The sequence below is a fragment of the Grus americana genome, chromosome 25 (genome assembly GCF_028858705.1).
Source record: "Grus americana isolate bGruAme1 chromosome 25, bGruAme1.mat, whole genome shotgun sequence".
In the NCBI taxonomy this organism is placed as follows: domain Eukaryota; kingdom Metazoa; phylum Chordata; class Aves; order Gruiformes; family Gruidae; genus Grus; species Grus americana.
The window spans coordinates 4,694,447-4,722,414 of NC_072876.1; the positions used below are offsets into that span (position 1 = coordinate 4,694,447).

Below are 27,968 nucleotides of genomic sequence, written 5' to 3' on the forward strand. Positions count from 1 at the left end.
GCTTTCCTGGGCAGGGTCCCCCGAGAGCCTCCTACGTACCCGGGCACAGAGGAGAAGCGTCAAAGTGTGTTTATTTGCGCAGCTCCTGCTCTTTGAACGCCAGCAAAGGCTGATGAAAAATAAAGGTGTTTGTGTGGAAAAAATAAAGGTGCTTGTGTGCCAGCCCGGGGTGAACAGCCCTGTGCAGGGCTCCTGCTCCTTTAAAAAAGAAACTGTGCATGTTGGTGAGCAGAGCAATATTAAAACAAAAATAAAGACAACTCTAGGTGGATGCAAAAGGAGAGACAAAACCTAAAGCAATTATTGTCCCACGTTCAGCTTTTATTAGGTGAAGCATTGATAGAGGAACACCACAAAGAAGCATTGGTGGTGCTGCAGATGTGAATATAGTTGCTGATAAGACAATTTTGGGGTTAAATTGTGACTGTACGGAGAACAAGTCCATTGTGTGGTTGGTGGCAGCACGGATGCCCCGCCTAGGAAAAAGATGACATGCTGGTGTTAAAATTAGACTTTTTTCTGTTTTCACATGGATCTCTAGAGATTACATAGTAACTCAGGGAGGGAGGAGAGAATTTCTGGGAAATGCATTGTTGCAAAACAGGAATTATCTAAAAGCAGCCTTTAAAAAAAAATAATTGAGCTAATGTTTACAGGTGCCATTTTGTAGTCAAGGCTAATTATGTTCAGAGTGCTGCTAACAGTGAAAATTCATTGTTATCTGCAATAGATTTCGGTATAGAAAGCAGATCCACTTGTAAGTAAGAATGACATTGCAGTAAGTGTAAAAACAAGCAAAAAAACCCCAAAGTCTCAGGTCAGTGTCCTTTGCTGCTGCTGCTGCTGTTAAGGTAGTTTTTTAGAGAGCAACCTCTCCCATAACTCTTACAAAACAAAAGCAATGTGATGTCAGAAGCAAGGAGTAGTCTGGAAGTCTGACCTGTGAACACCATCTATTCAGGTTATGGAAAAGGAAACACACACATTGAGGGTGATATCAGAAAGAAAAACAGGATATTTAAAAAAAAAATCAGTATGTTTAAAACAGTCTCTTTTATTCAGCAGAAGAAAGCATCTTATGAGAAGATGGAGGGGAAGGAGTTTTCTACTTGAATGACTATATTGGAACAAGTCAAATTTGCAGCTATAACCGCTGTTTTATGCTGAGGAATATAAATCCATACCTTCTATGGAAGACATGAACATTTCTGTTCAGTGACCTGGTTCAGAGGGCTTTGGTAGTTTTCATATGTACGATAATAGCTAAGTGAAAAAGAAGAACACCACTCAGGTTGGTTTTCCCTAAGGAAGAAATAAAACAACACAACCACCCCATCGATTCCAGGTTGCCGTGCCTTGTACTGTTTTAAGCGTGAGCTGAAGACACAAAATTACAAGACCCAGGCACACCCAGGCAAATATTCTAAGTGTATAAAGTGTATAAAACTTGGGACTTGGCAATGAAGGACATGAATGAACATCCAGAAGACCACCTTACCCTTCCTTCTGCTTAGAACTAATTTTCCAGACAATGCCTGCCCCCAGGAGAAGCAGGACTCCTGCAGCTGCGACTCCTGAGAGAGAAGAGTGCGTATTATTCTTGCTGTATGTTTTAAAGCCCATCAGCACAAAAGACATAACGAGGTGTATCTTCAAGGAAGCAGAGGGAAACGGTGCCACTGAGGCCACTGCACAGAGCTAAAGATCTGGCCCCAAAATGTTTCTAAGCTGCTTACCTAGGCCTACTGAGCCAGACTTCCGTGACACTGAGGGGAAGAGAAAAAGAAAAATCAGCAAAGTATTCTAACTAAATACGGTGTTTCTCAGCTGTAGTTAATAATTTTTAATCACACAAAGCTTTTACTGCTAAGGTATATGATACAGGATTTCATAAAACCATGCCATCATACACTTTTTTTTTTTTTAATACAGAAAGATATTTGCATGTTTACAATGCATTTGCATATTTCTGTTTGATCTATGCTTCATTTACAGTTCACTCACTCAATTTACAGGCTGGTACAGGAGGGTCCCAGCTGAAGTCCTCTTGGCACCGAATCTGACTGATGCCTTCCAGTGTGTAACCATCATCACATTCGAGAGTGACATTAGTCCCAGAGCGATAAGTATTTCCTTTGATGGCTTTCTTAACACCTTGAACTTCTGGGAATACACATCTGATCTCTGAAATTAGAAGAAAAAAAATTTAAAAAGGGCATTTAATGAGAAGGAACATAAAATATGAGAAATACAACTGTGGATTATTTAAGACTATCTTCTTGAATTCTTTCTGAATGTAACCAGGAATTAAGTCTTATTCCACAGAGTAATTCCTTTCGTTGTGGCTGAAGATGAGGGGAGGTGTCTCACTCCCACATGCGAATGTTTGTACAGATCAGCTACCCCGCACTGATGCTGCACGTGGAAATCGTGTATCGTAGGGGTACCTTGGGAGAAACCTGCCAGAGAAAGAGACTTTTCTGATACTGGGCTACCAAAACAGCTGGAGAAGAAAGGTGTGGCAGGGAAGAATTCTGTGGGAGCTTAGAGTCAACTGCCTATAACCCACTTCTAGTCTGTAGAAGGCCCTTGCCCTTAAAAGAAGTCACCAGCCATATTTTTTCTCAATAATTAATTTATTAGTCAGTTCAGCCATCTAAGCTATTTATACCACTGATTTCAATGGAGTGAATTAGTTGCTTCAATTTAAGTGTCTAATCACCTGTGAGAGTCCGAGCCCAAGAATTCTGGAGAAGGTTCTCAGTGGAGACCAAAGGCGTAACATCAACATGTAACTATTAACCTTTGTTTCACGTCTTTTTTTAATATTTATTTTTACTTTCATACATAATAGTTACTAAGGACACTTCAAAACCATGAGAATGTGGAATGGCAGGGGGATTTTTTCTGTGAAACTGCTTCCTTTAAAGAGCCTCTGACTTATTTACATAAACACTTGGCATGTTATTTCCTCTCATTGTCGTTCAAGTGCATTTCAGGTCTTGAGTCACTGAGGTGGGTCCAGCTCCACAAAGGGAGCACCTTGTGTGGGTAACGAATCTATTCTGTTGAATGTCCAGTTTTCTGTGCAGTGACACCCACACTTGTGTCATTGTCTCACACTTGTGTCTTGTGACATTCATGAAATTGCCTTTAGTCAAGCTTGCCCGATGACTGACCTTCACAGTGAGCTACACAGAAGTGCCAAGTCACAGATATAGAGGAGTTTTCTGAGAAGGGAATGATGTGTAATCTACAGACCTTCCATCAGAGACAAATTCTCTGATATACTCACTGCCTTTGTTTCCTGTTAGTGATAACTGGGGAGTGAGAGGCACAAAAAGGGAAAGAAAGGGAAGGGAAAAAGTTTCTACTCTTCTACTAAAAGTAAAAAGCTTTTAATGGAGGAAAGTTACTATACAACTCATAGCAACAAGAGCAGAGATGGAAAACTTGCAAGAATTGAAATTGCTTTCCAGAACTGCCTCTATTGTACTTATATGCTCCTGGCTACTAGCATGAGATTCCCATCCTGCTTCTTTACAACAATATCATACTCTTCCCAGAGTAGATAAATTTGCAATTAACAGATCAACACTGCCTAGCTATGATATGAAAGTGGTTCCCAAGCAAAATAAGGGGATGGAATTCAGTGTTAGCTGCAGAAGATTTTACTGCTCAGATTTTGGCCCATGTATCTCTCTGAAGATTTAATTTTTCCCCAAAGTAAAACATGTATATCAGCATGGCCCCATGTCTCCTCAGCCCATTTCTGGGAGACGTCTGCCACCATGAATTCCAGACAACATAAGCAAACCAAGCACGACCACACCTTTGCACCGAGGAGGAGGCTGGCTCCAGGTTCCCAACACTGTGCAGTTGATGAAAGCATTCCCAACGAGTGAATAACCAGGATTACAGCTATAGGATACAGATGCTCCATAGGAAAAAGTGTCAGAGATGTTGCCTTTGAGATTCCCATTCGTGATCTTTGGAGGACGGAGACACTTCACAACTGGAAAGTCAGGGAGAGACAAATGACAAGGAGAGACATGAGGATCCTGATGGACTGCCAGAGAGTAGCTAAGGCACCGTACCTTTGCAGCCTTTATTGTTCCCTTTTAAATTCTTCACCTAGGCTCAATAACTGATTTTGTAACCCTGTAACTCCATCAGGCTTTGGAAATGGGTATAAACTCGATCTTGTCCTTATCACTCATTCTGTAGTAGAGGACTCAGGTTTAGTCCTTATACAAACCTTTCCCTAAGACAAGTCCTGTTAAATGTCCTTTCTTCTTAGCTCTCTGCAACAACAACACACCTTGACAGACCGGAGAAGGACGGCTCCAGGCTCCAGACTCTGTGCAATAAATGGATGCTGTCCCAACGAGGGAGAAGCCATGGTTGCAGCGGTAGTGCACAAGTGCTCCTACATTGAAAGTGTCTGAGAAATGACTGCTGTGTTCCCCGTTAGCAATGCTTGGAGGAGGCAGACACTTCACTACTGAAAGAGGAGAGGGAGAAAGTGGGAAGGTGACATTAAATTGTAAAAAAAGTGATAACAAGAGAGTAAAGAAGTGCAATTAACCCTCTTCACTGCAAAAAGCAGGATGGGCTGGGAAGAGGAGTTAACGTTTAATAAATCTTGCCTCTTCTTAAAATAGACCTACCTGGCTTCACTGTGGTATCAGGATGATGATAGTGTTCTGCCACTCCATCTAGATGCAGCATTAAGAGTTTAAAATACACATTTGGTTGAGCAAATACAATGCACAAATTTACCTTCATTTTCCACCACCCTGCCTTTATATTTCCAGCAAAAATTCCACTCCTCTCTGATAGTCAGTGTCCTGCCATGAAGCTACAAATGTCTCACTTTCAGGAAACGAAGAGAACACAGATTATAGATTGCAACAAGCAGGGTGAGAAAAGTCCAAATCGTGCTTATACTTAGAGCATTACCCCAAACCTGGTTTATCTCCTGAGAAGAGGGGCATAAATAAAGGAACAATTTCTTGTTTCTCCTTAAAGCATTTGGAGCAAACAGGAAAAATAAAGTCAACTTTGGCTTCAGTGTGTGGGTAGGAGCAGTTGGGGAGGAATCTGCAATGCTAACGAGTTAGAGTGCTGACACTTACCCTGCTCACAGACAGGTACAGGTGGATCCCATGTTTTATCAGCTTGGCACTGGGCTGTGCGATTACCTCGCAAGGTGAAGCCTTTCTGGCACTTAAAGATAACAGTATCTTTGTATGTGTAGGCATATTTAAGAACAGAGACTCTCCCATTCTGGATCTGTGGGACTGGACATACCACCTCTGAAAAATAAATTCATTATCTCAAACAGGAAGCCATATGTATGCTGTAAATGATGCATATATAAAGTCCATCCTTTACATGCCACTGCTGAGAGGAGTTTCACAGGTAGCACTTGGAGACTCACAGAAGAATAATTTCAGGAATTGAGGGCTTTTTACTTCCTTTAGGGCTACCACAATATTATATATAAACATGGGTTTGTGCCTATAAACAGAATAATGCAAATACATTCCAATAAATACATTAAATGATGTAGAAATCTGTAAACGCTGTTAGTCGTTCTCCTGACTGCTTTCTTATACCAAGCTCATGCCTACCAAAGCAATTCTGTCTGAAGGAAAGACCGATTGCAATGATCAGCCACTGCAAAAAAGCCTTGGGGTTCAGATGTCAGTACAGTATTTGGAAGATCCCAGTTGAATTTTACTCAACGTCCCACTCTTCTACTGCAAGGCACATTTCTTCCTTAATTTATTATTTATGTTTGTGAAACAAAAGGGACAAGTCCCTGGAGGCATCTCACAACTCTTCATTCTACATAACTCTGAAAAATCAAAAGCTAGCATCTGGAAGATTTTTAGAAGAAACCAAACAAGGAAACAAAACAAAACAATCCTAGAGGAACATAATGGTTAAAAAGTCTTATTCCTCGAAGTTCTGCTTGTTTTAAGGAAATGCCACTTTTTCATTTTAAGGACTTAATTTGACAATTCTGGGCCAGATCTAGTTGTGACCTACTTACTCTGACAAATGGGAAGAACACCACTCCATGCGACATCTGCTCCAAAGATCTCACATTGCCTACGAGACCGTCCAACCAGTCGGTGCCTGGAGTTACACAGAAAGATATTTCAGTTGATACCGAGTCATTCAGCTTGGATTTTGCCTCCCACCCTGACACTACCCCAGAGGTTTTCTTCTGCAGCCTCTTGATTCTGGCTGGTCACAGAGGTCTTTCTGTTGCTTTGGCACATGGGAATGAAGGACACCAAGTTCCTTCTTCCCATATCCAAGAGGAACAGCAACGATCCCAAATTACTCAGGGTTGGATTGGTCAGGTGCTAAATCAGGACTCAGACCCAAGTGATTTCCAAACCGCTGGAGCCTCCTTGCAGCATGTGCTTGCTTGCACTCTCGGCTCCTGCTGGGTGGCCACCTGAGAAGGCAGACTGAAACCAAAGTTTGCAAAGTAATATATTGAGCACAGGCAGGGAAAAATGAGAAACACTCCTCCTTTTCCTGAGCAGGTGACTACGGCATAACTGGAACCAAAATACAGATTCTGGCTTGCTGTTGGAGAGCGGCCCGCACAGAGGAGTGGGCTCTGAGCCTTTACTGTAAGGTGCCCGACACCGAGCTCAGAAAATGGAGTCAGCAAAGGCAGCGTGGGACTCACCCTTCTTCACATGTGTAGCTCACGGTTGACCCAAAAAGGAGATCTGTCAGAACAACAACTCTGCCATTCTTTGGTGTTTCTGGGTATTTACATTGCTTCCCTGGGAAAGAACAAGGCTGAGTTTAAACTCCTCTCTCGCAGTTTTGCAATGCACTATGAGAAGGTATCTTAAGGATCTGTCCACATTCAGACACCAATAAAGATGTGATTTTTAAAAGGCCAATAGCTGCCCAAACTATGTGACTAGTGAAGCCATGTATGAATCATTTTTTAAAGAATTGCTATAAGAAACCCACAAATGTAGCTTAGACAATTTTCAACAACCAACACCAAACTGATTGAGCTATTCACTTTTACAGAACGCTAGCGCTTCAGACCACGTGTGGTTTTTGAGGCACGTCAGAGTTGGGGTTACTCCGGGGTGTCTCATGTATCCCGGCTGGCAGCGGTATTGCACGGTGTCCCCAACAGAAAACTCCATCAGATTTTTGTATTCCTTAGTTAGCTCAGCAAAGGTTAAGTTTGGAGGTGCACCACAGCCACCTATCAGGAAAGAAAACACAGGGGAAATTAGGGATATCAACTACACAAAGTTGGTTTAAAAAGTCTGTTGAGTATGCATAGATAAAAGTTGTCAAGCAAAGCTGAAAACAAAAGGGAAGGACTGAAGGATTCAGAATTTTGGAAAGAGTAAGGGAAAGGATGAGTCCTACAGGCTTTCAATGGCAGAAATTCCCAGACTATCCATAACTCCCATCTCGGAACCACTGTGTACCTGCACACTGAGGAAGAGGGAGGCTCCAGTTCCCAGAGTCGGTGCAGTAAATGGCAGCCTCTCCCAGGAGGCTGTAGCCAGGGTCACAGCTGTAATTTACAACCATCCCAGGACTGAAAACCTCCAAGTCATGGCTGTTGTGATCCCCTTTGTCAATATTTGGAGGTGAAGGACATTGCACCACTACAGAGAGAGGACAAAACAAAATGAAAAAAGAGCGTGGTCAGTACAACATGCAGGAAGGATGCATGCACAAAGCCACCAAAGTGCACACAGCTCCTGCGTGTGCTGGAAGCACGCTGAGACCCGTGGGTGTCACCGGACGAGCACTTGCCTACCCGCCAATGCCAGCCCTGTGGGTGGGCAGGTTTGCCTGCTCCAGGCTCGGCTGAGCACAGGACAGATGCTCAGCCACCCACGCATGCCCAGGAGCCGCGGCAGCAGCCAGCCCCACCTGTGCAGCGTGGGTACGGGAGGCTCCAGTTCCCCAAGGCCGTGCACAAGACAGAGGGGTCTCCGAGGAGGAAGAAGCCGGGCTGACAGCTATAGCTCACGGACATGCCGCTGGTGAAGTTTGCCCCAAGCTCTGCGCTGTGCGTGGCATGGGCGATGACAGGAGGTGGAGGACAAGGCAGCGCTAACAGGGCAGGAGCAGAGAGCGGCATTTTAGTGATTTGGCCCACGGGAGGAGCACGTGTGACTCAGCAACGGACCGTCACACCTGAAGCGACGCGAGGGAGGCAGAGAGCACGACCTCAGGGCCCCTCCAGCACAAGGACGGCGCTGAGCATCCTCTTTCTCAACCCCCACGTGCCCGCGCTCACCTGGCTTGCAGGTGGGGACAGCAGGCGCCCAGCGGCCATTGGGCTGGCACTTGGCTCCACGGCTGCCCCACAGCACGTAGCCCGGGTGGCACTGGAAGGTGACGTTGGCCCCAGGATGGTACTCAGCTCTCTGTCCTTCAGCCACTTCTCCATTCTGGATGTTGGGGCTCATGCAGGTGATCACTGGAAGTGAAAAGCAGCAGAGCATGGGCTGGGGAAGCGGCCGCCGGATCTGGGTGTTCCCCCATGGTTTGAGTGAGGTGAAAATTCAGGAAAGCTGTGAGACCACGAAGGTCTCCCTTTTCTCTGCAGGCACAGCATTTACAGCTCACCTTCACACCGGGGGTAAGGGATGCTCCAGGTTCCATTGACCGTACAGTATAGAGTTGTTTCACCAATAAGAGCATAGCCGAGGTCACAGCTGTAATTTACAGACGTTCCAGGGATGAACACTTTCACATCCTCACCGTCGTGCTGGCCGTGGTCAATGGCCGATGGGGAGGGACACAGCCGCCCTAGAGGGGAGGAAATCTTCACTGAGAACAGGATGGGCTTTCAGGTGTTCTGTTTGGTTTTCCCGTTTAGCACTAGAGAACTGAGTCTCTGTAAGTACAAGCATGTGGCTATTCACTTTTCTCCCCTTCTTTCCTCCCGTGATCCCTTTGTACTGCTGGCATATTGACAAGTGAAAAAGGCAGGTGAATGCACCTTCACACCGAGGGGCAGGGTTGCTCCAGTCTCCAGAAGAAGTACAATTTAGCTGTGCCTCTCCAACAAGAACGTAGCCAGGATTGCAGGCGTAGCTCACGGACATGCCGCTGGTGAAAACTACTGTGGCTTGGCCACTGTGGTTTCCGTTGGCAATGGCTGGAGGGTGAGAGCACTGCGACACTAGGGGAAGAGGGCAAAACCGGACTCAAGTCAGTACTGAGAAAAAGGAGGAATATGGAAAAATGAGTGAGTTGGTGCACAGGAATGTTGCAGCTGAGCTGCCAGTCTGTAAGAGATGGGGATGTCTTGGACGGGTCCCTCTTGGCTGCCACTCATTGTCTAAGTCCATCCAGATACTTCAGCCCTCTGGACTACTTAGCACGTGTTTCTGTGCACTCATCCCCGGTGAGAGCCAAAGGGCTCCTGCAGCAGGGGACGTGCGGGCACTAACACACCCCAGGCCCACATCCTCCCAGCCCCTCCTGTCTTGGGAACAGCCATTGCTCCGCAGCACGTCCCTGTGTGTGCAGGGCCCTGCTGCAGCCTCGCCGGTGGGGACGGACACCCGTGCACCGCAGAGCCCTACCTCCGCACCGCGGCGGTGGCCCACTCCACACGCCGTGCTCCCCGTCCACCGTGGTGCAGAAGATGGAGGGCTCTCCAGCCAGCGGGTGGCCGGGCTCGCAGGTGTAGGTGACCACGTCCGCGTAGGAGAAGGTGCCCATCAAGTGCCCACTGTGTCTCCCGTGGGGGATGTCCGGAGGCGGATCGCAGACGATACCTGCGGGTGCACACAGGGTGGCTGTTAGCACGAGTGCTGCATCAATGCCCAGGCTCTGCAGGACACACGTGCTTCCCGGGAAGGGAACCAACGGGGATGAAACCACGTCCCCATGTCAGCGGTGATGCTCTCTGTCTTTGCCTTGGCAGATCTTTCCCAAGGAAAGCACCAGTCTGAATCTCGTTGTGCTGTGCTTGGTTTCTCCTCAGTCTCTGCTCAGCTCCTGCCGCAGCGTACTTACTCTGGCAGACAGGAACATCACTGGTCCACTGCACTCGCGTCCCAGAGCTCGAAATCACACAGTGCCGCTGGGACGCTCCAACCAGCCTGTACCTGGGGTCAAACAAAGTCACTCTTGTCACTGCAGGACTGTCCTTGGAGGTCACACCTCCCACGGCAACCAAGCATTGCCTTAGCTGCCATCTAACACTGCCATTTAAAGCTATGAACCTTGGCTCGTGGGGGGACCTCCCCCCAGATCTCCCCGGTCAGCAGAGGCAGCACATCCCTGGGTGCTCAGGGAGCTGCCATGCCCTCTCCTCTTCCTTCTGTCCTCTAGAAAAGTCCACTTTAATGACTTCTGGTTTAAGCCAAAGCTTCCAAAATAAAACTCCCTTTCGCCCTCATATGCTCTACACAACCAGACTCAGGCAGTCATGCCCTCTAACTGGCGTTTAAAACTTGATCAATAAATCCCCTTCTCCAATTTCTGTTGCCACTTGGACTAGAAATTAGACTAGAAGTAGACCATTGCGGACACCAGAATTGCTTTAGTGCCAAAAGCATTTTAAACCACCCAAAGGATTCTGAGATTTTCCCTGACCGTTTGGATGATTTCTGTTTTCTCTCAGCACCTGAGAACTCCAGTTTCTCCTCCAGCATTGCCTTGTGCAGGCAACCCTGGGGTGCTCTGAGCTCAGAGACACGAGCACTGGTCTCTTGGGGGAGGACGCGCGGTGCCTGCGAGCGGCAGGAAGAGCAGAAGCATTGCTGATTTCATCTGAACGAGGCGAAGGAGCTCGGCTGGGACTCACCCTTCATTGCAGGTGTAATTCACCGTTGACCCGAAGAAGACATCTGTTGTGACGATAACTCTGCCATTCTCCGGTTCTCCTGGATGATCACACTTTCTCCCTGGGCAGAAGAAGACCCAGGTTTAGCTTCTTTAACTCAATGCCATAGGAAAAGGGACACTAATTGTGGGAGTCTGCCCAAACCCTCCAGAGGAAGGAACCGAAAGGGAGAAATTACAAGGCTTCAGTTGTCACACTGGGATTTAAACAAACATGAAGCATCTGCAAAACGTACGTTTGCAGAACTCCCGGGCTTCAGACCACGTCCGGTTTTCAAGACACGTAATAGTTGGTGATATTTGTGGATGTTTCATGTATCCAGGCCGACAAGTGTACTTCACAGTCTTCCCAACAGGAAACTCAGTCTGATTCTTATACTCCTTGCTTAGCTCAGCAAACAATAACGTTGTTGGTGCCCTACAGCCAGCTGTCCAAAAACAAAATGTACATGAGAAATACGTGCTGGCTGTGAAACGCAGCTGAAGAGGAACGAGCGCATTGGTAGGCACTGTTACAAACCTCCAGAGTATTAATATCTCTTCTATGTATCCTGACATTTATCTACATAGATTAACACTTACTTAGCAAGTAAGGACACATGCACCTAATTTATACGCTCTTTAAAAAATCCAAACTAAAACAACCCCCAAAAGAACCAGTTTTGCCAGTTTGGTGTTTCTACGCTCCACACATCGTACACTGCAGTGCTGCCACCGTATACAGCGTGTCGTCTTTGGGCTGGACAAGGCAGCGCTAACGGGGCAGGAGCAGAGAGCGGCATTTTAGTGATTTGGCCCACAGGAGGAGCACGTGTAACTCAGCAACGGACCGTCACACCTGAAGCGACGCGAGGGAGGCAGAGAGCACGACCTCAGGGCCCCTCCAGCACAAGGACGGCGCTGAGCATCCTCTTTCTCAACCCCCACGTGCCCGCGCTCACCTGGCTTGCAGGTGGGGACAGCAGGCGCCCAGCGGCCATTGGGCTGGCACTTGGCTCCACGGCTGCCCCACAGCACGTAGCCCGGGTGGCACTGGAAGGTGACGTTGGCCCCAGGATGGTACTCAGCTCTCTGTCCTTCAGCCACTTCTCCATTCTGGATGTTGGGGCTCATGCAGGTGATCACTGGAAGTGAAAAGCAGCAGAGCATGGGCTGGGGAAGCGGCCGCCGGATCTGGGTGTTCCCCCATGGTTTGAGTGAGGTGAAAATTCAGGAAAGCTGTGAGACCACGAAGGTCTCCCTTTTCTCTGCAGGCACAGCATTTACAGCTCACCTTCACACCGGGGGTAAGGGATGCTCCAGGTTCCATTGACCGTACAGTATAGAGTTGTTTCACCAATAAGAGCATAGCCGAGGTCACAGCTGTAATTTACAGACGTTCCAGGGATGAACACTTTCACATCCTCACCGTCGTGCTGGCCGTGGTCAATGGCCGATGGGGAGGGACACAGCCGCCCTAGAGGGGAGGAAATCTTCACTGAGAACAGGATGGGCTTTCAGGTGTTCTGTTTGGTTTTCCCGTTTAGCACTAGAGAACTGAGTCTCTGTAAGTACAAGCATGTGGCTATTCACTTTTCTCCCCTTCTTTCCTCCCGTGATCCCTTTGTACTGCTGGCATATTGACAAGTGAAAAAGGCAGGTGAATGCACCTTCACACCGAGGGGCAGGGTTGCTCCAGTCTCCAGAAGAAGTACAATTTAGCTGTGCCTCTCCAACAAGAACGTAGCCAGGATTGCAGGCGTAGCTCACGGACATGCCGCTGGTGAAAACTACTGTGGCTTGGCCACTGTGGTTTCCGTTGGCAATGGCTGGAGGGTGAGAGCACTGCGACACTAGGGGAAGAGGGCAAAACCGGACTCAAGTCAGTACTGAGAAAAAGGAGGAATATGGAAAAATGAGTGAGTTGGTGCACAGGAATGTTGCAGCTGAGCTGCCAGTCTGTAAGAGATGGGGATGTCTTGGACGGGTCCCTCTTGGCTGCCACTCATTGTCTAAGTCCATCCAGATACTTCAGCCCTCTGGACTACTTAGCACGTGTTTCTGTGCACTCATCCCCGGTGAGAGCCAAAGGGCTCCTGCAGCAGGGGACGTGCGGGCACTAACACACCCCAGGCCCACATCCTCCCAGCCCCTCCTGTCTTGGGAACAGCCATTGCTCCGCAGCACGTCCCTGTGTGTGCAGGGCCCTGCTGCAGCCTCGCCGGTGGGGACGGACACCCGTGCACCGCAGAGCCCTACCTCCGCACCGCGGCGGTGGCCCACTCCACACGCCGTGCTCCCCGTCCACCGTGGTGCAGAAGATGGAGGGCTCTCCAGCCAGCGGGTGGCCGGGCTCGCAGGTGTAGGTGACCACGTCCGCGTAGGAGAAGGTGCCCATCAAGTGCCCACTGTGTCTCCCGTGGGGGATGTCCGGAGGCGGATCGCAGACGATACCTGCGGGTGCACACAGGGTGGCTGTTAGCACGAGTGCTGCATCAATGCCCAGGCTCTGCAGGACACACGTGCTTCCCGGGAAGGGAACCAACGGGGATGAAACCACGTCCCCATGTCAGCGGTGATGCTCTCTGTCTTTGCCTTGGCAGATCTTTCCCAAGGAAAGCACCAGTCTGAATCTCGTTGTGCTGTGCTTGGTTTCTCCTCAGTCTCTGCTCAGCTCCTGCCGCAGCGTACTTACTCTGGCAGACAGGAACATCACTGGTCCACTGCACTCGCGTCCCAGAGCTCGAAATCACACAGTGCCGCTGGGACGCTCCAACCAGCCTGTACCTGGGGTCAAACAAAGTCACTCTTGTCACTGCAGGACTGTCCTTGGAGGTCACACCTCCCACGGCAACCAAGCATTGCCTTAGCTGCCATCTAACACTGCCATTTAAAGCTATGAACCTTGGCTCGTGGGGGGACCTCCCCCCAGATCTCCCCGGTCAGCAGAGGCAGCACATCCCTGGGTGCTCAGGGAGCTGCCATGCCCTCTCCTCTTCCTTCTGTCCTCTAGAAAAGTCCACTTTAATGACTTCTGGTTTAAGCCAAAGCTTCCAAAATAAAACTCCCTTTCGCCCTCATATGCTCTACACAACCAGACTCAGGCAGTCATGCCCTCTAACTGGCGTTTAAAACTTGATCAATAAATCCCCTTCTCCAATTTCTGTTGCCACTTGGACTAGAAATTAGACTAGAAGTAGACCATTGCGGACACCAGAATTGCTTTAGTGCCAAAAGCATTTTAAACCACCCAAAGGATTCTGAGATTTTCCCTGACCGTTTGGATGATTTCTGTTTTCTCTCAGCACCTGAGAACTCCAGTTTCTCCTCCAGCATTGCCTTGTGCAGGCAACCCTGGGGTGCTCTGAGCTCAGAGACACGAGCACTGGTCTCTTGGGGGAGGACGCGCGGTGCCTGCGAGCGGCAGAAAGAGCAGAAGCATTGCTGATTTCATCTGAACGAGGCGAAGGAGCTCGGCTGGGACTCACCCTTCATTGCAGGTGTAATTCACCGTTGACCCGAAGAAGACATCTGTTGTGACGATAACTCTGCCATTCTCCGGTTCTCCTGGATGATCACACTTTCTCCCTGGGCAGAAGAAGACCCAGGTTTAGCTTCTTTAACTCAATGCCATAGGAAAAGGGACACTAATTGTGGGAGTCTGCCCAAACCCTCCAGAGGAAGGAACCGAAAGGGAGAAATTACAAGGCTTCAGTTGTCACACTGGGATTTAAACAAACATGAAGCATCTGCAAAACGTACGTTTGCAGAACTCCCGGGCTTCAGACCACGTCCGGTTTTCAAGACACGTAATAGTTGGTGATATTTGTGGATGTTTCATGTATCCAGGCCGACAAGTGTACTTCACAGTCTTCCCAACAGGAAACTCAGTCTGATTCTTATACTCCTTGCTTAGCTCAGCAAACAATAACGTTGTTGGTGCCCTACAGCCAGCTGTCCAAAAACAAAATGTACATGAGAAATACGTGCTGGCTGTGAAACGCAGCTGAAGAGGAACGAGCGCATTGGTAGGCACTGTTACAAACCTCCAGAGTATTAATATCTCTTCTATGTATCCTGACATTTATCTACATAGATTAACACTTACTTAGCAAGTAAGGACACATGCACCTAATTTATACGCTCTTTAAAAAATCCAAACTAAAACAACCCCCAAAAGAACCAGTTTTGCCAGTTTGGTGTTTCTACGCTCCACACATCGTACACTGCAGTGCTGCCACCGTATACAGCGTGTCGTCTTTGGGCTGGACAAGGCAGCGCTAACGGGGCAGGAGCAGAGAGCGGCATTTTAGTGATTTGGCCCACAGGAGGAGCACGTGTAACTCAGCAACGGACCGTCACACCTGAAGCGACGCGAGGGAGGCAGAGAGCACGACCTCAGGGCCCCTCCAGCACAAGGACGGCGCTGAGCATCCTCTTTCTCAACCCCCACGTGCCCGCGCTCACCTGGCTTGCAGGTGGGGACAGCAGGCGCCCAGCGGCCATTGGGCTGGCACTTGGCTCCACGGCTGCCCCACAGCACGTAGCCCGGGTGGCACTGGAAGGTGACGTTGGCCCCAGGATGGTACTCAGCTCTCTGTCCTTCAGCCACTTCTCCATTCTGGATGTTGGGGCTCATGCAGGTGATCACTGGAAGTGAAAAGCAGCAGAGCATGGGCTGGGGAAGCGGCCGCCGGATCTGGGTGTTCCCCCATGGTTTGAGTGAGGTGAAAATTCAGGAAAGCTGTGAGACCACGAAGGTCTCCCTTTTCTCTGCAGGCACAGCATTTACAGCTCACCTTCACACCGGGGGTAAGGGATGCTCCAGGTTCCAGATGTCAGACAAGATACTGTTGTTTTCCCGGTGAGGACGTACCCTGGGTCACAGTAGTACTTCACTGATATTCCAGGGATGAACACTTTGACATCCTTGCTGTCATGATGGCCATTGTTGATATTTGGAGGGGAAGGACACTCTAGCACTACAAGGTGGGGAAAAAGTCACAACTGGTGAAGAGCTGGTATCGCAAACCCCCTCTGCAGGGTAAGGCAGCCTTTTAACTTCTTCCTTTCCCATTAATTTTTCCCGAATAGCTAGGGCTGTCACTGTTGGAATTATGTTTCCATCCTACTCTCACTTATCTTCCAGCCTTCATGGTTTTTTGAGGTTATTGACATAAAGAATGATCATTTCTCACTATTTAGGCATTTACAGTGGTTAGTTTCCATCTGTGGCCCTAACTGCTTTCTCTGGCCTTTCTGTGGTTGTGCACGAGATCAGACACCAGCCTGGCTCTCTCTGCTTTGTGGATTCATTTAAGGTGGTGAAAGCCCTACATAACAAGGGTCTGAATGGGGATTATGAAGGTGAGAGGACAGATACTTGCATGTTTTTCCTTTCCAGTCCTGCAGAGTGGCCCCTTTACCTCCGACGTGAGGCTGTTGCACCCTGCCAGGTGCACTCACACAGTGGTTCAGAAGAAATCAGCTACCACCCACCACCTCACTGACACTTACTCTTTTCACAGATGGGGACAGGAGGGTCCCACGTGCCCCCAAACTGGCACTGAGACTCTTGAGAGCCCTTCAAGGCATAACCAAAATTGCATTCGAAGATAACGATGTCTGCGAGTTTGTACGTGGTCTCCAGTCCATTCACTCTTCCATTCTCGATCTCTGGTCTTTTGCAGCCGATTGCTGGAAGCGAAGAGCAGAGGCACTGCTTGGGACGTGAAACCCATCCTGGGCACGGAGGGACACTGACCAGGAGCAATACCTGCTGCTGAACCTTGCCATCACTGTCATGGGCATGTCAGCATTATTGACTCTTATTCTTATACAAAATATCATTTTTCAACTGCTCCTGAGAGTCTGTCTTTACTGGGGGAGAGAAAGGGAAATCCACAGAGGCAGGTGGAGCTCATCCTGTCTGTGGGACATTTGGCCTCTGCCTCTGACTGGAGATATGATCTGCAGTGATCAGACCGAGAGCAAAGAAGGAAGAAAGGACCCGGGGAAAGATCAAAGAAGCCAACACACACACCTTCACATCGGGGCCGGGGCCGGCTCCACGTTCCCTCGGCAGTACAACTAATGGAGGCGTTCCCGACAAGGGAGTAGCCGTCCCTGCAGCTGTACTGCACAGCCGAGCCTGGAAGGTGGGTGTCCGAGGGCTGGCCGCTGTGCTTCCCGTTGGCGATGCCTGGAGGCTGAGGACACTTCACCTCTGCGAAGGAAAAGGAAAGGCAGATCAGAAATATGGACAAGGCAAGAAGAAAAAAATTTAAAAATCCAACCTTCAAAAACCAAAGGGGGAAGACAATTAAGTCCATTAACTCCTTTGATTAAATATCTGTCGTGTTTGCTGTCTTCTTATCAGTGGGTGCAGCCCCCACTGCAGCCACGGTCATTCCAGTCACCACTCACAACCAGCTCTCGCCGGTGGGGACGGACACCCGTGCACCGCAGAGCCCTACCTCCGCACCGCGGCGGTGGCCCACTCCACACGCCGTGCTCCCCGTCCACCGTGGTGCAGAAGATGGAGGGCTCTCCAGCCAGCGCGTGGCCGGGCTCGCAGGTGTAGGTGACCACGTCCGCGTAGGAGAAGGTGCCCATCAAGTGCCCGCTGTGTCTCCCGTGGGGGATGTCCGGAGGCGGATCGCAGAGGATACCTGCGGGTGCATACAGGGTGGCTGTTAGCACGAGTGCTGCATCAATGCCCAGGCTCTGCAGGACACACGTGCTTCCCGGGAAGGGAACGCATCTCAGCAGTGATGCTCTCTGGGTACGATGACCCAAATTATCCTGAGACAAACCTTGTATGGGAAGAACCACATGTGGAAAGGAAAACCTTCCTTGCTGCCCATGTCTGAAGGCTGTGGGACAATTCTTACCTCCCTTTCCATAACTATTGGTGACACAAGCAGAGAGAGACTGGCCACACCATTCCTACACATGACCAGTGAGAAATACTTAACCCAGTAACAGGGTGTTTAAAATATTAACAGTTTTCCCAGTTTGGACCAGAATAAATAAAAGACCTTTGGAAACATTTTCAGAAACGTGCAAAACAAAAGGAAGAAATGAAAGATTTTACACATACAGTGACTTGAGAAATCTTTTGCAATAAAATCTTTGTCTTGAAAGATGTACCATTTTCTCTTGCAAGCCATTTCCAAGGACCTTTTGTTGTGGCCTACTTACCCTGGCAGACGGGAGCATCTCCACTCCAAGAGACACGTGTGCCAGAGACCTCGCATGTTCTCTGAGACCCTCCAACCAACTTGTACCTGGAGTCACACAGAAGGATTTATTAATTTACATTAAGAGACCTGAGATTTCTTTACAACCCTTGTAAGTGGCAGCCAAGACTTCTGACTTGGGAACTAGGTTCCTTCACGTAAAGCTGAAAATCTGCTTCACTCTCACTTGGCAGCTGAATTCAGCTAGTTGTGAGACTCACCCTTTGTCACAAGTGTAATTCACTTTGGACTCGAAGAGGAGGTCCGTCAGGACAACAGCTCTGCCATTCTTTGGATCTCCTGGGTTAGCACACTGTTTCCCTGGAAGGGAACATCAGCCACCATTAGCCCTCAGCTGCTCACTCACATCCCACCCAGGGATGCTAACACAAAGACCAAACTGCATAAAGAAACCCGTAAAACCAGAAAAATGTGAAATTCCAGTCAAGCCCAGCACTTTAGGTTTTTCAGCACTGTCAGGACATACTTTTACAGAACTCCAACACCGCAGACCACGTCCGATTGCCAAGGCACGTGATGGTCGGTGGCATCCCCAGGTGCTGGGCGTACCCAGGCCGGCACACGTATTCCACTGTCCTCCCCACGGGAAAGACGGTCTGGTTGCTGTATGGCTCCTTCAGCTCAGCAAACGCCAGGCTGGTAGGTGCATCGCAGCCAGCTACCAAGAAAGATAAGCCAGCCCAGTTGTCAAAGGAGTCAAGAAAAAGGAGATTTGGGAGAGCAGGGGGAAGGTTAACATTCAGAGTTGGAACACTTGCCCTGCTCGCAGACTGGCACGGGTGGCTCCCAGGTGTTATTTAGTTGGCATTGTACCACTCTGTGGCCACGGATAACATAGCCTGGCTCACACTCAAAGGCAACAGTGTCCTTGTGTGTGTAGGCAGTCCGAGGAGGAGACACCATTCTCCCATTCCGGACCTGTGGGACAGGACATCTTGCCTCTGGAAAAGAAATGCAAGTCGTCAAAACAGGCACTTAGGCAGTGTGCAGAGCTGCGCAGCTGCAAAGCCACTTGGGCGTGCAATCCCTTTTAAGACACAAAGCTGAAAATAATTTTCCCATAGATGATGTACTGCCTGCACCCAGCAATGCCAAGCATTGAGGGAGAGATCCAAACCGAAAGGTGCTGGAGGCAGCAGGGTGGTCCTCCAGCCTCCTCCCCTCTGCCTGGCCACGGCTGCAAATCAGCCCTTGCAAATCCTGCCCCAGCAGGCACTCGGGCAAGAAGGGCAATTTTCTGGAGGTTTCCCAGTCTTCCCAAATATGAGCCAATAGGGCCGGGAGGATTGCACCCGAGTATTTGCACATGCATACACAACCCTACCTCCGCAGTGTGGGAGGGGGCTGCTCCACACGCCGTTTTTCCCATCCTGGGTGGTGCAGTAGATGGAGGGCTCTCCGTGGAGCGGGTACCCGGGGTTGCAGGTGTAAGTTACGGAGATGCCGAAGTGATATTCATCCAGCAGCCTGCCGGTGTGCTTCCCGTTGGGAATGTCTGGAGGCGGCCCACAAGGGATACCTGCAGAGGTGCAGAGCGAGGCTTCTAGGTTCAACAACAGCACCAAAGCACTTTAAATCCCTCAGTCTGTGGGGCAATCACACTTGTCTGAGAGATGGAGTAACTGCAGTGAAGTGACCTAGTTGAGGCCTTGTAGGCAACTGGATCCCCTCTCGCTGGCCAGCTATTTTTATGTCAGTTAGAAAGCAGACTAGTAAGAGAAACCTTTATGGAGGAAACACCTACCTGCTCTATCTTTTCTACTGTTTGAGAAATAAAAAAGCAAGTATTTATTTTGTATCACCTGTGCAAAATACTGCTTTTTCAGCTGCACACAGTGCAAAGGCATGCACAGGCAGAATTTTGTATTGCATCTTAGGTTAATATGTACCTGCAGAATCTGTAAAATGCTTTGAAATCCCAGAATATACCAGTAAAAGTTTCTTACTTATATGAAACTGTCACCTAATCAGCACCAGTACTTAATCAGCAGAGAAACACCCAGGTGTAATTGCTGAGGTGTGGCACGGCAGCTCTTTGGGTACACATCAGGTATCCATGCTTGCAGTGAAAGAGAGAGCCTGAGGTTTGGGACTTTGGGATTCCATTTCTGGCCCTCCCACAGTGCTCTGCCTCTCCTCAGGGCTGTGCCTTGGTCTCTCTGTGTCTAACATTAACAACCCTTCAGCTGAAGATGATTTTCCTTCCGTTCTTACAATGGGGTTGTGATGTTAGTCAGAGACAGGATACTGAAGTACTGCTGAAAAAGCTCCAGCTGAGACATTGCTTTCTATAATCCATTAAGCTTTGAGATCTTGTACCTTTTCCCAGAACATTTTCTTATGACATCCAAACCTTCTGATATTTTTCATGCCCACAGAGCAGAGAAATTCCCCTTGAAAGATTTGATTGGAAAGATTTGGCAGTCTCCGCTGGAAAATATTTACTGGGTCCATGCAAACCCCCCAGAGCTGTAAGCCACTTACGCTGACAAGTGGGAATGTCGCCACTCCATGCAACACGTCCACCAAAAATCTCACATCGCCTGCTGGATTGTCCAATTAACCTGTGCCTGGTGTTAAAAGGATTGAACATTCATTCCAAGTCATTTTGGTGTGAGTTACTACCTCCTCCTCCCCACCCCGGATGCTGTGACCAGCCCTGCTGACAGCAAAGCTGTGGTCCTGAAGAAGTTCCCTTCCTTGCCACCTTACCAATTTCACCTGTGTATACATGCATACATAAGCTAGGGAACACCTTATGTGTTCATATAGATCCAGAACTCTATAGAGTGGCTTCTGTACACAATCCATTTATTGGGAATGAATGAATAGGAGGAAAAAGGGAGGCTTACCTAATACAGCTCTCCTTGCTGTTTTAAGCAGTAGCCAAACCCAGGACTTACCCTTCTTCACAGCTGTAGAGCACCGTTGACCCAAACATGAGATCCGTTAGGGAAACAATTTTCCCATTCACAGGTTCACCAGGATGATTGCATTGTTTCCCTGGGGGAGAAAAAAACCCTCATTTTAGGCTTCTCTCTGTCTATACCATGGTACAACAGATGCAACTATTACTCCAGTAATCTGTCCACATTTCCAGTTACCCCCAAAATGGGTTTCGAATAGCATGAAGTTACATGGCTTTACTAGTCACATACTATTTGAACACCAGAATAACATTAAGGTTTTTGCAGCATGGACAGAACCTAGCACCTAGTCCTTCTTGAACAACGGACACCAAATCAAGGAGCTATTCACTTTTACAGAACTCTAGTGCTTCTGACCACACTCCGCTCTCAAGGCATGTAATAGTAGGTGACATTCCTGGGTGTTTAGCATATCCAGGTCGGCAAGTGTATTGAACAGTCTTCCCAACAGAAAAATCGATCTCATTTTTATGCTCCTCATTTAGCTCAGCAAAGTGTAACCTTGTAGGAGCACCACAACCACCTATTGAGAAAGAAAACAGACATGAGAATCAGGCAGGAGGCATGCCGGGTGCAAGCAGAAAGACACTGTTACAAGGAAAGGTGTTTGGTTTGCCTTGCAAAAATGTTTATTTTAATATAGCCATTTTTAAACACAGTATATTTTCCCAAAGTATTCCAGAGAATCAGGTTCTTTTTACCAGGACTTAAATCTTCCAGGCACAGGGTTTAACCACATTTTTTTATCAGGGTTAGGGCACATAGAATAGTAATGTACCCGAAGGCAGCTATGTCACGCTTTACCTTGAAATTCTGGCCTGTTAGACAGCTCCTGGTAATGGTACAGTCTATTGCAGATGGGAACAGGAGGAAGCCAGCTGCCATCCTCCTGGCAGAAGACTTTCGCACTGCCTTGCAGGCTGAAGCCGTTGTCACACTGAAATGTCACCGCTTGCCCAGGTGTGGAGATAAGTCCTTGACCATCAACTTGCCTTCCATTCTCTATGTCTGGATTTATGCAGACAGACACTGGAAGTGATGATGTGCCAAAGTGACGTACAAGACGAGTCAGAACAAAACAACAACAACAAAAAAACCCAAAAACCAAGCTGTTAATATTGCAACAACAAAACCTACATAAACCTCCCCAGTCCCAGCTTCACAATAGAAGGGCTTGAAATTAATTTATACCATGCAACACTTTACATGGAATTAGCCTTCTCGGAGGATCTGGTTGCAATGGTCAGGGTGTCCCCTGTGCTCAGAGCCACTATGACCTTCTCCCCCAAGGGGACAGACCACGGACGCACCTTCACAGCGAGGACCTGGCTGGCTCCAGTTCCCAGACGCTTTGCAAAACACAACGGCATTTCCAACCAGGTAGTAGCCAGGATCGCAGGTGTATGTTACAGACATTCCCATGGTAAAAAATGCTTTGCCCTGGCCATTGTGATTTCCGTTGCGGACCCTCGGAGGCATGGGACACGGTCGGACTGCAGGAGGGAAACAGAAAGCCTAACTCAGCGAGAGAACAGCGTGCAACGGGAAGGCAGTCGGTGTGATGCTGCCTTGATGGGTTAAAGCCCATCGCAGGAACGGCTCTGCCTGCACACGCTGTTCCTGCCTGCAAGGAGCACCCGCCGGGCAGGGCTACCCTCGGGGAAGCAGCGGGCACCCGCACTCACTCCTCTCGCAGGTGAGCACCGGCGGATCCCAGGTCCCTCCTGGCTGGCACTGAGCCTCGTAGTTGTCCTCTGCAGCATAACCGGCGTCACAGTCAAAGTGAAGAGTCTCTCCAGCTTTGTAGGTGCTCTGCAGCCCATGGACCTTCCCGTTCTGCACCTTGGGTGTCTCGCAGCCGATTGCTGCAGGGAACATGGACGGCATCCTTTAATCTTCAATGCATGGGCCAGGTCCTGCACACACAACCCCCTCCCTTCTCATCACTGCCATCAGCCTGTCTGCACTGTTCCTACGACCAGGACATCCAGCATCCTTTCTGCCAGCCCCACACCCAGCAGTGAAGCATCCACCCACCTTCACAGTGGGGCAGGGTCTTGCTCCACACCCCGGCCTCTGTGCAGGTGATGGACACGTTCCCGACCAGCGCGTAGCCATCCTTGCAGCTGTAGTACACAGTCAGTCCCCGGGAAAACTTGTCCAAGGACTTTGCGCTGTGCTGCCCGTTGGCGATGTTTGGTGGCTGCGGACACGTCACCTCTGAAGGAGGGGAAAAGGCCATGAGAGCGTCTGGGAGAGGCGATGCCCGAGAGGCAGCTCAACTCAAACCTCCTGTGCATCAGACATAGGGGAAGGGGGAGGGCAGGGGGCTTGCACCCCAGGTGCTGCCAGGTCTGTCGTGACAGCCAGCCTCTGGGTGCCCTGTCTCTCCTCTGTCTTTTCTGGTTGAAGGAAGGTTGAATTGATTCATAAAAATCCAGCCGGTCTTGCCCCAAAGGCTGTGTTGCGCCCCATGCCCATGCCTGGTCCCCAGCACCATCACCGGTCAGCTCTCCGGGGTCGTGCTGCGGCCGGGCTGCCGCCGGAGCACCAGGAGGAGGGCGCTGGCTCTGGAGACCCCCTTGCACTTGGTCTCACATTGAGTGATGTGCCAGTTCCTGGCCATACACTGCGGGTCACCAGCACCCAGCCCTGGCACAGGACGTACAGCATACGCCACCACCGTCACAGAAACACCTACCTCCAGATTCACCGAAATGAGCTCATTCCTTACATAGTATAAAACTGCATGCTTCATTAAAGGAAAATTTAATCCCTCACTGAAGGACTCATTGACAAGGGTCAGGGTGTCCCCTGTGCTCAGAGCCACTATGACCTTCTCCCCCAAGGGGACAGACCACGGACGCACCTTCACAGTGAGGACCTGGCTGGCTCCAGTTCCCAGACGCTTTGCAAAACACAACGGCATTTCCAACCAGGTAGTAGCCAGGATCGCAGGTGTATGTTACAGACATTCCCATGGTAAAAGCTGCTTTGCCCTGGCCGTTATGATTTCCGTTGCGGACCCTCGGAGGCATGGGACACGGTCGGACTGCAGGAGGGAAACAGAAAGCCTAACTCAGCGAGAGAACAGCGTGCAACGGGAAGGCAGTCGGTGTGATGCTGCCTTGATGGGTTAAAGCCCATCGCAGGAACGGCTCTGCCTGCACACGCTGTTCCTGCCTGCAAGGAGCACCCGCCGGGCAGGGCTACCCTCGGGGAAGCAGCGGGCACCCGCACTCACTCCTCTCGCAGGTGAGCACCGGCGGATCCCAGGTCCCTCCCGGCTGGCACTGAGCCTCGTAGTTGTCCTCTGCAGCATAACCAGCGTCACAGTCAAAGTGAAGAGTCTCTCCAGCTTTGTAGGTGCTCTGTGGCTTGTAGACATTCCCGTTCTGCACCTTGGGTATCTCACAGCCGATTGCTGCAGGGAACATGGACGGCATCCTTTAATCTTCAATGCATGGGCCAGGTCCTGCACACACAACCCCCTCCCTTCTCATCACTGCCATCAGCCTGTCTGCACTGTTCCTACGACCAGGACATCCAGCATCCTTTCTGCCAGCCCCACACCCAGCAGTGAAGCATCCACCCACCTTCGCAGCGGGGCAGGGTCTTGCTCCACACCCCGGCCTCTGTGCAGGTGATGGACACGTTCCCGACCAGCGCGTAGCCATCCTTGCAGCTGTAGTACACAGTCAGTCCCCGGGAAAACTTGTCCAAGGACTTTGCGCTGTGCTGCCCGTTGGCGATGTTTGGTGGCTGCGGACACGTCACCTCTGGAGAGGGAAAAGAAATTACCCAGTGGGTCAGCTGTTTGCTGGTTTGTGTGCTGCTAGGACTGTTTGGATAATGTCAGGGTAATATCCTGAATTCTGAGCAGTCTTTGGTCCATTTGCTGGAGCAAAGTATTAGTTAACAAAAGGTACAGCAGCACCAAGATTACAGTCACATTGTGGCTGGAGGAAATTACTACTACTAAGGACAGTCCCAACAGGAGAACTCACAGCCACGTTGTGGGATTTGGCAGAAGAAGCACATGGACATGAAAGCAGCAAGAGCAGCAAGAAGCTGTGACTACTTCCCATTCCGGGAGGAAGATGAAAACATCCCACATCTGACCAAAGCAGAGTCACAGAAATCCCCCTTGGGCAGCAGATAGAGCCATCCCCACAGCTGGCCCGCGGCTCCGGAGCGCGCTGGGGAGGTTACAGCCTCCTGCTGCACAGCAGCTCAGCCCCAGGGTTAGCTTCTGCCCATCCCCTCGGAACCCAAGACAGGGCAGGCTGCAGCTGGCCCCATGTCCCACCCCAGCTCCTTTCTTCTGAGCTGTTTCTGTCTGTCTGAGCGCCAGGCTGGCAGCACTTTGGTTTGAGAAGAGAAGCGAGGACAGATGCATCCCGCCTTTGTTTTCCCACTGAATTTAGGAGGACACAAGAGGGAGCTTTCCCCCGCGGCTGTCACGGCTTGCACCGCGTGCTGGGATACTTACCTTTTTTGCACACTGGCAGAGGTGGGCTCCATCTCAAGTCAGCTTGGCACGTGCTTGTGCTGGACCCCTTTAAGGTGTACCCTGTGTTGCACACGAAGCTTACGGTGTCCCCGATCTTGTAGAAAGAGCGAGCAATGGATAGTCTCCTCCCATACCGGACGCGTGGGAACCGGCATTGAAGAACTGGAAAAGGGAGAGAAATAAAACGTCGTTTACCCACAAGGCTCTCAAGCTGTTCCTGCCTGTGATGGTTGCCATGTCGATGGTGTCCGTGCAGCCTGTTGATCCCTGAGCGATGGGACGTGGTGGAGGCTGCAGCCAAAGCGAGTGCCCCCAGGGCTCCTCCTGTGCTGCTGGGGGACCCTGCTGCTTCCCCAGCTGGCAAGCACTGGGTGTCCAGGATTTCATGTCAATCACCTGGTGAGCTCAAGAGCCTTTCATAGCCTTTCCGCATCCTTCCGACCCACGGGCTGGGAAGCACGTCCCCCGGGTCCAATCCGACCCAGGGAAATGCTGGCAGGACCGTCCAGGTCTGACCTTACTGCAGTGCAGGGGTCTGTGCTACCAGGGGCACGCAGGCGTGCGAGAGAGCCGGGCAGGGGCTGTACAGCGTGGGTTGGGGGGGGCCGTGCCACGCTGCTCATGGCACCGCTGTGACGGTGCAGGGTCGGACCCACGCCAGCGAGGGCAAAGCCTCTGCTGCACCTCAGACGGGAGCTGCAGGGGAACTTTCCTGTGAACCTGCTGGGGTGCTTCCAGGGGGACCTGGGGGTTGTTTGCATTGGACCGCTGGAGAGAGAAAGAGAAAGACAGAGAGGTAGACTTGCAGAGAGGCAGACAGACAGACAGACGTTCAGACCTAAAACTGCAGGGAAGTAGCTTTTTGTTCACTGGGCAAAGATTTGGGAATGTAACACAAGAATGGGAATGTAATCTGGGCAAAGATTTGGGAATGTAACAAAGATGTGGGAATGTAAAAAGAAGGTCAAAGACACGCCTCTCACTGGTAACGTCCTTTGGGTTTCTGAGCAAAGGGCCACAGCTCCGTCCCTCTGAGCTGTTCAGGTGCAGCCCGTCTCCGCCATGCCCTTCGCACCCCTTTGCGCAGCTCCGAGGGCGGCTTTGCTGGAGAACCGCGGCTCTCCGGCATCAGACAGCACACGTGAGCAACGACAGTTACTTCTGCAAGGCTGGCAAACTGAATGCACATACATCAGCCAAACGTATAGAAAACCAAGTGTAGCAGAAGAAAATACAAGTTAACCTTTTCACAAAGTATTAACTTAGTGATTTTTTTTTTTTAACATAACTCGACTCCCAGCCTGCCAGTGAGCCACTGTGGCCAGCTAAGGTAGGAGGGTCAGTCTTAGCTCTCTCCAGATGGCAGCAAATAATTAACACAATTGTGGACGCAGGCAGAAGTCTTTTCCATACACTACCAAAACACTTCTGAAACCTTGCTGGGGCAGCCAGGTCACAGCACCTATGCTTACAAGACAGGAGGGGGTAAACAAAACCATACTGCAGTGATGGAGCCAAGTTTCTGTAGGTTTTGGCTATCCTGTCCCAAACAAGAGGGCACCTCGGGCTACCTGCCAGGCTTTTGTGCCCTGCAGGCTTTCAGACCCAACACGCCGAGCAGCACAGTCTCGTTTGCCATTTTGCTCTCCTGCCTCATCCCAATGCATTTCTATACCTCGCAGCAAGTTTCAACTTTGTTAACAGAGCTCAAACACAATCTATTATTGGAACAGGCTCCTGGTCTCACGGCCATAAGATGCCGTATCCATAACCAGCTTTACTTTGCAGCTTAGACACGTAGGTCAAGCCTCTTGTTATGAGGGCTGGGCAGGTTGTGAAAGACTCTCCTTAGCCTCTCGTAGTGAGGTTTTAACTCCTTTTCCCCGGCCGCTGAAGGGCACGGCGTGGTGCCGGTGCTGTCCCTGAGGGTCTTTGTCATTAGTGGAGCAGCTCAGAGGCTCCATGGTGCTCAGGGTCTGGCGTGCCAAGGTCCTCCTGGGACCAGCACAGGGCTCCTATCTGCCCCCGCAGGGAAAAGCAAAAGGATCAGCGAGGAGAGGAGCAGCGATGAGGAAGAGGAGGGCCATGAGAGGAAGGACCCCAGAGGCACTGACCTGCTGGTCTCCCTTACCTTGAGCCACGGTGGCGAGGAGCAAAGCGGAGCTGACCAGGAGGCGGAGGGTGAAGGCGAGCACCATGGTCTGGAGTTCAGACCAGAGGTCCCTGGCGCAGACTGCAGCTCCTGGGGGGCTGCAGGAAGATATGGGCACCCCAGTTCCCTCCACCACCCCCCACACGCGGAAGGAGCTGCAGCTGCGGGGCTTCCCGGGACAGGAACCTGTGGGCTCCCCAGCATGAGGCGGGCGCAGCCACCACCCCTGCGGAGGCTGCAGGTCCCACGCGCTGCTT

The 27,968-nt window shown here is 50.2% G+C and overlaps 1 protein-coding gene across 1 annotated transcript; it reads right to left on the minus strand.

Moving 5' to 3' along the window:
* Nucleotides 1–303: 303 nt before the first annotated feature.
* On the minus strand, nucleotides 304–27,888 carry CR1 (complement C3b/C4b receptor 1 (Knops blood group)). The gene is made up of 50 exons (XM_054803669.1): nucleotides 27,691–27,888; nucleotides 25,539–25,721; nucleotides 24,643–24,825; nucleotides 24,291–24,470; nucleotides 23,916–24,098; nucleotides 23,084–23,266; nucleotides 22,732–22,911; nucleotides 22,357–22,539; nucleotides 21,851–22,075; nucleotides 21,378–21,569; nucleotides 21,023–21,122; nucleotides 20,604–20,689; nucleotides 19,444–19,638; nucleotides 18,878–19,060; nucleotides 18,586–18,777; nucleotides 18,320–18,419; nucleotides 18,061–18,146; nucleotides 17,334–17,528; nucleotides 16,901–17,083; nucleotides 16,375–16,554; nucleotides 15,657–15,839; nucleotides 15,325–15,507; nucleotides 14,620–14,811; nucleotides 14,346–14,445; nucleotides 13,553–13,644; nucleotides 13,117–13,311; nucleotides 12,528–12,710; nucleotides 12,152–12,334; nucleotides 11,820–12,002; nucleotides 11,115–11,306; nucleotides 10,841–10,940; nucleotides 10,048–10,139; nucleotides 9,612–9,806; nucleotides 9,023–9,205; nucleotides 8,647–8,829; nucleotides 8,315–8,497; nucleotides 7,945–8,127; nucleotides 7,491–7,673; nucleotides 7,067–7,258; nucleotides 6,716–6,815; nucleotides 6,062–6,147; nucleotides 5,139–5,318; nucleotides 4,671–4,718; nucleotides 4,322–4,504; nucleotides 3,833–4,015; nucleotides 2,005–2,184; nucleotides 1,737–1,766; nucleotides 1,499–1,574; nucleotides 1,185–1,263; nucleotides 304–476 (listed from the first exon to the last, which is right to left on the minus strand). Exons 1-49 carry the CDS (start codon nucleotides 27,755–27,757, stop codon nucleotides 1,188–1,190), a joined length of 7,581 nt encoding a protein of 2,526 aa, XP_054659644.1. The 5' UTR covers nucleotides 27,758–27,888; the 3' UTR covers nucleotides 304–476; nucleotides 1,185–1,187.
* Between the last annotated feature and the right edge of the window lie 80 nt (nucleotides 27,889–27,968).